At 36.7% G+C, this 9,804-nt stretch overlaps 1 protein-coding gene and 1 non-coding gene across 4 annotated transcripts; both read left to right on the forward strand.

Moving 5' to 3' along the window:
- The first annotated feature begins 1,081 nt into the window (after positions 1–1,081).
- Positions 1,082–9,101, forward strand: LOC110814109 (small ribosomal subunit protein eS24z). 3 transcript variants are annotated; one of them, XM_022041464.2, is made up of 6 exons: positions 1,082–1,272; positions 1,348–1,420; positions 1,699–1,740; positions 1,827–1,997; positions 8,690–8,776; positions 8,883–9,101. In XM_022041464.2, the coding sequence occupies exons 2-6, from the start codon at positions 1,349–1,351 to the stop codon at positions 8,922–8,924; spliced, it is 414 nt and encodes a 137-aa protein (XP_021897156.1). In that variant the 5' UTR covers positions 1,082–1,272; position 1,348; the 3' UTR covers positions 8,925–9,101. The 3 variants fall into 3 exon arrangements, with proteins under 3 accessions (XP_021897156.1, XP_021897153.1, XP_021897155.1); XM_022041461.2 differs by having other exon boundaries at positions 1,084–1,275; XM_022041463.2 differs by having other exon boundaries at positions 1,084–1,259.
- LOC148266610 (small nucleolar RNA Z247) lies at positions 3,383–3,518 on the forward strand. The gene has a single exon (XR_015818195.1). It is a non-coding gene; the product is annotated as a small nucleolar RNA Z247 (small nucleolar RNA).
- Positions 9,102–9,804: the final 703 nt, after the last annotated feature.

A 9,804-nucleotide genomic window follows, 5' to 3' on the forward strand; every position in this document is an offset into this window, starting at 1 on the left:
AGGTGCATGTGAGATGGAAAAGTTGGGGCAATACATACAATCACACGTAGGCAGATTCCTTTTGTTGTTTCATACTGGTGTGCTTTAAGACCACAAAATAGGAAGAAACCAAATTTAATCATATTTCGCTTTCTCACACCACCACTAATTAAATAACTTGGAGCTTAATTTGTTCTGATCCCATCTCGACATAGACACTTATTGCACTTGATTTGATAACACAAGCGTGTCTTGAGTGCTATATGAATTTGCATACAATAACCAAATTTGTTTCGACTTTTTTTTTTTTTTTAATTCAAATTACAAAGGAGAAGAAACAAGCATAACCACACAGAAAATATACGTTTAAGTATTACACATTTTAAATTAAGAAACTTCAATGAGGTCATCTTTTATGATGTTCGTAATCTGCATAGAAGGACGTTGAATGTGAGAGTTTCGGAAGTTAGAAAAATATCTAATTCGCCAATTAGTTTGTTTGTATAACAATTTCTTTTACGATAAACATGTTGTATCTTGACATTTCAATTTTTTATAAACCACACTTTAATAATCAGAATCATATCAGAATTAGCATTGATAGAAATTATTTCTTTGTTGAGAATTTTATTTATGATTTAGACGGCGAGAACACTATTCATCTCTAAAATAAATTATGTACTGAATGTTTTTAAGATAAATTAAAAATAAAAAAATTTTGAGAATTAAATTTGTAAAAGTCTTTCAATGTTATGAATTGATGAACTTAGTAAATCATTTCATTAATTACTTGAAAAATGACGTAATTATTTCATAATTATTATAATTATAATTCAACAAATCAAATAATGTAACAGTTTTCTCACATAATATTTATTTTATAAAAAATAAACCATAAATCTTTTCTAATTGACGAAAAACCTGACCAGCGACATAAATTTCTTTTCAAAACGTTAGGCCTGAAGTTTGAGGGTAGAGAGGAAGCCCATATCTGAGAATGAATTCATCTTCTTTTGGGCCTGCTTGGCTACTTAATTATCATAATCGAGAGCTAGATACTCCTGCTCCGTACTAAGAGCATGCTCTAACCAGCGTCCAAACAGGAGCTAAGCTATTTGACGATTCATAAACCCTACAAAACAAGAAGCTAAGTCGATTACTACAATAACGTCGCAGTTTTCGCTCCTTGCCTAATCGCAGCCGGCAGCCGGCAGCCTCTCTCCAATCGGCACCGGTGTTAATCAAAGAAGTGTTTCTGCAGAAAAACCCTATCTGCATAAGTTGCCCATCTTCGTAGTAAACTTCTACATTACTATTAAGGTGATTATCTATATTAGCGTTTAATAAGGAGCTTCTTTTATCTGGCAGAATGGCGGAAAAGGCTGTGACAATTAGGACGAGGAAGTTCATGACCAACAGGCTTCTATCGAGAAAGCAATTTGTGCGTTCTCTGTTCTCTTGCCTTTTTATCTGTAGTTTGATTGCGTTCTATATATATTCCTATTCGCCTGGGACCTGGGCCTGAACCTGGTAAAAATATAAGCCACCATGAATTGAGCTTGGACGCCGTTATGAGAAATCTGAATAGTATTTCATTTAAAAGTTCAAGTCTGATTGTGATCCACTTTCTGTCTTCTTGACATTTTTGTGAACTAACAATGTAGCACATAAGAAATTTTTTGTAGCTTATGTGATAAGCGTCTGTTTGATTCCGCATAGGTCATTGATGTCCTGCATCCTGGGAGACCTAATGTGTCGAAGGTAACATAAGTTTCTCCTTAGTGCCTTTTTTGTTGCTCAGGTATGTAATTTACTGTGTCTCATATTTGGTGCCTGTGACGATGAAGGCTGAACTGAAGGAGAAACTGGCGAGGATGTATGAAGTCAAAGATCCTAATTCCATATTTGTATTCAAATTCCGTACTCATTTTGGAGGTGGGAAGTCTACTGGGTTCGGTCTTATTTATGATTCAGTTGAGAGCGCCAAGAAATACGAGCCCAAGTACAGGCTAATCAGGGTATTTACACATCTCATGCAGCTTTTTAATTTGTTCAATTCATGAATAAGGTGTCAATATTTTGTTTTTTTTTTTAAAAAAAAAACAAAATTGTTTCAATACTAATGTACTTAATAATCCATCATGAAACATTTAGAACTCATTGGTTTATTGTCATAGTTATCTACTTAAAAAAAAAAAAAAAATTGTTTCAATACTAATGTACTTAATAATCCATCATGAAACATTTAGAACTCATTGGTTTATTGTCATAGTTATCTACTACATATACACTGCTTTTGATTCAATTCGTTTCATTCTTCCTTAATTTCTACCTCTGATTTTTATATTAGTCCTTACATGTAGAATTAGAGCATGATGCACATGTATGATCTTGCCTCCACCTCCAACCAACCCCTATTCCCACCTTGAATTTTTGGGACTTGAAAATGCAGTTTCAATAAATTAAAGTAGGAACTAGATTTCATGTCTAGAAATTTAAGTTGAGGGTCAGGAAATTAATGGTGCGAACTGAGGAGGAATGAAATGAGAATTGAACCAAATATAACAGTAATGCTGTTCAATCGTTTTGGCAGCATCAGTATTTTTCCTGTGTAAATGCTTCAATTTAAAGTCTCTAGTGATATGGGGTATGTTAGAATTAGTCAAATAACTGTTATGTAAGTGGAGTAAGATAATGCACCAGTTGGTCCTTAGAAATAGGATCGTGGTGATAATGGAACCATGTTTTTCTATGTAATCAGTTGAATCAATCTCAATATAAATAGAACTGCTCTCTATCGAGAGTTGTGTGGTTGGTATAATCATTTCATGGTATCAGAGCAGGTTGATTCACAAACTTCCAGCTTCCACTGCTAACCATGTCTACCTCCTCTCATTCAACACTCTCTCATTCGTCTCCTCTCCAATTTAGCACTGTGCCTTCTCCATCTATTAACCAGGTAATTAGTGTAAAACTCACCCAAGAAAATTATCTGCTGTGGTCTGCTCAAATCCTTCCTTACTTACGCAGCCAAGGGCTAGTTGGTTTTGTTGATGGATCCACACCTGCACCTAGCCAAACAATCACCATTGAGCCGAGTGAAGCAACAAATGGCCGCAGCATTGTTATCAACCCCGAGTACACAGTTTGGTACCACCAGGACCAGCTGGTGCTCAGTCTCATCAACTCGTCTGTCACAGAAGAAGTTCTCGGAACTATGATCGGCATTATCACGGCACGAGAAGCCTGGACAACGTTGGAGAAACAATTCGCTTCTACGTCTCGAGCTCGAGCAATGCAAATTCGCATGGAACTCACCACGATCCAAAAGAAGGACATGAAAATTGCAGATTATTTTCGCAAAATCAAACGCCTCGGAGACACACTTGCAGCCATTGGCAAACGAGTAGAAGATGAAGAGCTTATTGCATACATGCTACAGGGACTTGGTCCAGATTATGATTCTCTGGTCACTAGCATTACAACAAGAACAGATGTCTACACCATCAGCGATGTATATGCTCACATGCTGACTTACGAGATGCGACACCTGCGTAATGGTACAATTGATCAGCTTTCATCTGCTAACAATGTTAACAGGATGACTACTCGAGGAGGCATCAATGGAGCTCGCAACGGTCGTGGTCGTGGCCGTCAATCATACGGTGGCCGTAGACAAACAGGGCGTATCGGAATCAATCCTGGACGTCAACAACCACGAACACAAAGCAGCTCAGACAAAAACAATCTCTGTCAAATTTGTGGTAAACCCAATCATAATGCCTTACAATGCTGGTACAGGTTTGATCAAGCATATCAAGCCGAAGACAACATCAAACAAGCAGCTCTAGCAACAAGTGGATATACTAGTGATGCAAACTGGTATATTGATACTGGAGCCACAGATCATATCACCAGTGAACTAGACAGACTTACCACCAGAGAACGTTACACTGGCACCGATCAGATTCAAGTTGCAAATGGCTCAGGTTTGTCTATATCTCATATTGGGAATTCATTAATTCCTGGTTCATCTAGATCTCTTGTTTTGAAACACATTCTTTATGCTCCCAAAATCAATAAACATTTAATTTCTGTAAAAAGATTGGCCTCTGATAATGATGCTTTTGTGGAATTTCACCCAAATTGTTTTCTTGTTAAGGATCGAGTCACGAAGGAGCTCCTACTCACCGGTAAATGTAAGAATGGTCTCTACATTCTACCAAATTCTTCCAATCAAGCCTTGCTCACAGCCAAACTTTCGAAAGAACAGTGGCACAGAAGACTTGGCCATCCTGCCTCTCCCGTTACTGTTAGGATTTTACAAGATAATAATTTAGCTGTAGATACTAGTGTTTCATCTTCCCTAATTTGTCATGCTTGTCAACTAGGAAAAGCTCATCAATTACCTTTTGCTTCTTCTCAGCATGTATCCACGGCACCACTTCAGTTAATCCATACTGATGTTTGGGGTCCAGCTATTTCCTCAGTAAACAATTCTAAATACTATGTCTCTTTTGTTGATGATTTTAGCCGATATGTTTGGATTTATTTTTTGAAATACAAGTCTGATGTTGAGTCTGTTTTCCTTCAATTTCAAAAACATGTTGAAACCATGCTAAATTCAAAAATACGCTCTGTCCAGTCAGATTGGGGGGGTGAATATCATCGTTTGCACAATTATTTCAAATCTACTGGTATTGAGCATCGTATCTCTTGTCCTCACACACACCAACAAAATGGGATCGCAGAAAGAAAACACAGACACATTGTAGATACTGGCCTTACTTTACTTGCTCAATCAAACATGCCTCTGTCATATTGGGATGAAGCCTTCAATACAGCATGTTTCCTTATAAATCGCATGCCCACTCGAACAATACAGCAGGACACCCCTCTTCATAAATTGTTCAACAAAAATCCAGATTACTTAACTCTTAGAGTGTTTGGTTGTGCCTGCTGGCCCAATCTCAGGCCTTACAACAACAAGAAACTAAGTTTCAGAACCACTAAATGCGTGTTCTTGGGCTATAGCTCTTCACATAAAGGTTACAAATGCTTAGACAGAAGTACAGGCCGAATCCACATTTCTAGAGATGTAATCTTTGATGAAAACTTGTTTCCTTTTAACGAATCTAAGTCACCAGCTAAAATCAAACACTCACATCAACCTGCTCTTCTTCCAGTATTAATCAACCCCACAGTCTACACTGAACATGCTCTCACAAATGTTGAACCAGTTATTAGTGATTCTCATATGAGTTATGGTCAATCTGATGATATTGCTAATGATGCATCTGTTTTAAGTTTGCTTCCTGCAGATAATACAACACATCATGAGGTAATTGCCGAACACGAAGCTGAAAATAGCTCAACCAACAATCAAAACCGAGCTCAAGAACAACTGCCAGAACATGACATTTCTCGTGATACAATCCCTGAAGCAAGTAATCAACACTCAATGAAAACACGATCGAAAAACAACATTGTGAGAGCAAAACAATTCACTGATGGAACTGTAAGATACTCTGACACCTCGAGAAGTTTTGCAGGAACTGCTGCTGTCAACAATTTGAAGCATACCATAATGACAGATGCAGTTGCTGAACCGAACAACTTGGAGGAAGCCATGCGCAACCCAGGATGGAGAGAAGCAATGAATAATGAATTCTCAGCGTTGCAGAAGAATGAAACTTGGGTTCTCGTTCCTCCCAAACCTGGAATCAATCTCATTGACAGTAGATGGGTGTACAAAGTAAAAAGAAAGGCAGATGGGTCAGTTGAAAGATTGAAAGCAAGATTAGTTGCCAAAGGGTTCAAACAAAGGTTTGGTATTGATTACAGTGATACTTTCAGTCCTGTAATTAAGCCTTCAACAATCAGAGTTATTCTCTCATTAGCAGTAACAAAAGGCTGGAATATGAGGCAAGTCGACATTCAAAATGCATTTTTACATGGTATTTTGGAAGAGGAAGTTTACATGAGACAACCACCAGGATTTCAAGACCCAGACAAACCACAGAATTACATATGCAAGCTCAAGAAAGCCCTGTATGGTTTAAAACAGGCACCCAAAGCCTGGCACTCAAGGTTGACTGGAAAACTTATGGAGTTAGGTTTCAAGGCTTCGGTAGCTGATTCATCTTTGTTTATCCTCAAAAACAGGGATATAACCATCTATATGCTCATCTATGTTGATGACATAATTATTGTGAGCTCATCTGATCAAGCCACCGAAAGTCTGATTCAAAATTTAAAAACAGATTTTGCAGTTAAAGATTTGGGTGATCTTAAGTATTTTCTGGGTATTGAAGTTAAGAAAACAAGAGATGGTCTCATACTATCACAAAGAAGATACGCTTTGAACCTGTTGAAGAAAGCAAACATGGAAAAATGCAAGCCAATGTCTACTCCAATGAGTTCTGCTGAACGGTTATTGAGAGAACAGGGAATACCCTTATCAACTGATGAACAATTCAAGTATAGAAGCACTGTTGGAGCACTACAATATTTGACAATGACTAGACCCGATCTAGCTTTTGCAGTGAATAAGGTTTGCCAATACCTTCATGCACCTACTGATACTCATTGGGGCGCGGTAAAAAGAATCCTCCGCTATGTCAAAGGTACGCTAGATTTCGGTGTTAAAATTCAAAAGTCTCAAACAATGATGCTGTCTGGATTTTCGGATGCTGATTGGGCAGGATGTCCTGATGATCGACGATCAACTAGTGGATTTGCTGTGTTCCTTGGAGTAAATTTGATTTCATGGAGTTCAAGAAAGCAAGCTACAGTGTCCAGGTCAAGTACAGAGGCAGAGTACAAAGCCATTGCAAATCTAACTGCAGAAATGATCTGGATCAAATCATTACTAAAGGAGCTTGGAGTGTATCAATCAAAGGCTCCTCGTCTCTGGTGTGATAATTTAGGAGCTACATACTTGACTTCAAATCCGATGTTTCATGCCAGAACGAAACATATTGAAGTTGACTTCCATTTTGTTCGAGAGCAAGTGGCACGCAAGGCAATGGAAGTTCGATTCATTTCATCAAGTGATCAAGTAGCTGATATTCTGACCAAACCACTGTCTAGATATCCTTTTATTACTCATTGTAACAATCTCAACATATCCAGAACTTGTTGTGATTGAGGGGAGCTGTTAGAATTAGTCAAATAACTGTTATGTAAGTGGAGTAAGATAATGCACCAGTTGGTCCTTAGAAATAGGATCGTGGTGATAATGGAACCATGTTTTTCTATGTAATCAGTTGAATCAATCTCAATATAAATAGAACTGCTCTCTATCGAGAGTTGTGTGGTTGGTATAATCATTTCAGGGTACATTGAAGATTATGCTATTAATCTTCTTTATGCTGGTTATATGAGGTCCTTTGCCCATTCTGACAGTCATTACTTCCAGTTCTTTTCTCTTGGGATCTTTGTCTGATAATTCAAAGGCATATGGTTGGAAAAATTCATAAAACTAGGTTAGTGTTGGTTGCAAATTTAGAATTTTCCGTGATGTTTGGTGCAAATTAGAATAGGACATGACAGGATTGGATAAAAACAGAACTAAACAAGGTAAAATGATATATTTGGCATAAATGGATTTGGACAGAACAAGATATGTCAAATTACATAAATATTCATTTGGTGTTGGATGTTTATACTTTTTTCTTTTTTCAGTTGATATTTTAAGAATATACCAATATATAGTTGCTTATAAACTATATGTTAATCACTATTTTCACAAAAACATATAAATGCAATAAATTCAATTAATATATTTTAAATTATTAATAATTGAAAATTCAATTGAAATAACTTAAATTTAATAATTGGTCAAGGTAAAGCAAAATATAATTAGAAGATGAAAGGATGATATATTCTGCATAATGACAAGAAAGAGTAAAAAGTATAGAAGCAATGAGGGGTGTTTTTGATATTTCAGACAGCTGACTTTGTGCTTTTCTCATGGAATTGATAATCCCATAATTCTGGAGGAACATGTTTGTTGTGTGATTCAATCTTTTTGTACTGCTCTAACCTCTCTTTTTTTAATCACCAAGCATAGTACTGGATTTTTTGTTGCATCCAGTCCTTTAATTTTAGTGAGATCAAACATCAACCCAGATGTCTCTTCTGTACAATTAAACAAGTCTTTTCCAAATGTGAAAGTATTCGAGTAAAGTAAGGCAGATCTCATCTGTGTAAGAGGTTGCCGGATATGATTAGTAAATGTTTAGATGCATTCCATGATACACTGTTACAGAAGCAAGTAAACTGCCTGCAGATCGTGGGTTAAGTGCTCGTCCGTGAAGAAATGCAAAATTGTTGATGGTTTTTGTGCGATAATTTGTATGATTTAACTACTTCCTAATAATTGCTTGAACAAGATATTTTAATTCCTTTGCTGCATGGCTGCCCCAAAAAAAATGGAGAAGACTGAACTTGCTTAGTCTGCTGGCTGAAGGTGGTTTAGTTGGGTTTGGTTGGGTTAATATATAAGAATTTTTATAACCACTAACATTGGTATTATTGATTTTCTCTCTCCATGGACTATTCCGTTGATGAATTACAAGGATAGTTTCTAAATATAAACTTATGAATATTTATCGTCTTATCTGTCTCTTTGTCTCTCTCTTTGTGGATCATGTTGCTGTTCATGCATTTTTTTGTTTATAGTGAATTATTATTTGGTTGTTGGCAGAATGGATTGGATACCAAGGTGGAAAAGTCAAGAAAGCAGTTAAAGGAAAGGAAGAACAGGGCCAAGAAAATCCGAGGTGTAAAGAAGGTAAAGAAGCTTCATTTTGCAACCTTTTTCTCATTATTAGATATTTTTTTGGTGGTTGTTTGGTTATCTTCCACCTTCCAACTGTGTGTATTGCTTTTATTTGCAGACCAAGGCTAGTGATGCTGCCAAGGGCGGGAAAAAGAAATGAGATTATGAGCTAGCCTATTGTTATAATACTACTCAGGTCCTTAGCTGTTCTTTTATTTCTTCTGTTAGTTATCAAACTTTACATGAACTATTGATCATCTTCAAAGTTTTATATTCTACTTTAGTTATCTGCGGAACCTTTGGTTAAATTGAATAATGAGTTTTAATCTTCATTGAATTTTTTTTCTTTTAGGTAATCAGGATATGCTTTTACTTTGTCACAATGTTGTCTGTAATGTGATGATGTTCCTAAATTTATTAGAGTTTTCATTTGCCTGAATGAGAACTGTAAGAATTATTGCCAATTCTTGTAACCTCATATCCAGAAAAAGGGAAAGGGTGGTGTTCCAAAATAAAAAATTTCTCTCTAAAGCTTAAGAAGTGGAGAAAAGAGTGCTGGAACACATTCCCGCAGCCATAGAAAAAAGAAGGCTGTGATTTCATAAAAATGGAGAAAATGGTGCGGCCTGGAGGGATAAGCTAAAGATGGCAATGGGGCAAGAGTTGGTGCCTCTCCATGCTTGATCGCTATTATTCATTCCCCTTCATGCTCGCTTTCCATTTGGAGAAGTCTAGATACTACTGATTATATAATCAGTGTCTTGTCTGGCATAGTTTTATTCTGTTTAGCAACTCTGATTTGTTCCATATGTGAAATATTTTGTTATTATTGAATTTGTTGATGTCGAATAGATGCTGAAATATTGTGCTTAATTGAAAGCGTCAACATAAAAGAGGTTGTTGAACTTACTATGTGAAGAACATGGCAAGAGATGGGGAAGGTGCGGTTTTTCTAGGTTTCTTGTGTTGAATCAGGTTGCTGTTGACTTCATGTGTAAATCCATGTGGTAAGTGTATGCCAGCTGCTTGGAATATGAACT

The sequence above is a fragment of the Carica papaya genome, chromosome 3, assembly GCF_054855325.1.
Source record: "Carica papaya isolate Zhongbai chromosome 3, ASM5485532v1, whole genome shotgun sequence".
NCBI classification, from domain to species: domain Eukaryota; kingdom Viridiplantae; phylum Streptophyta; class Magnoliopsida; order Brassicales; family Caricaceae; genus Carica; species Carica papaya.

Excerpts from the sequence above, each read along its gene's own strand:
- LOC110814109 (XM_022041464.2), top strand. The coding sequence starts at position 1,349 with ATGGCGGAAAAGGCTGTGACAATTAGGACGAGGAAGTTCATGACCAAC. Across the intron at positions 1,998-8,689 it reads CCAAGTACAGGCTAATCAGG|AATGGATTGGATACCAAGGT; the intron begins GTATTTACACAT and ends GGTTGTTGGCAG. Across the intron at positions 8,777-8,882 it reads AAATCCGAGGTGTAAAGAAG|ACCAAGGCTAGTGATGCTGC; the intron begins GTAAAGAAGCTT and ends TTTTATTTGCAG.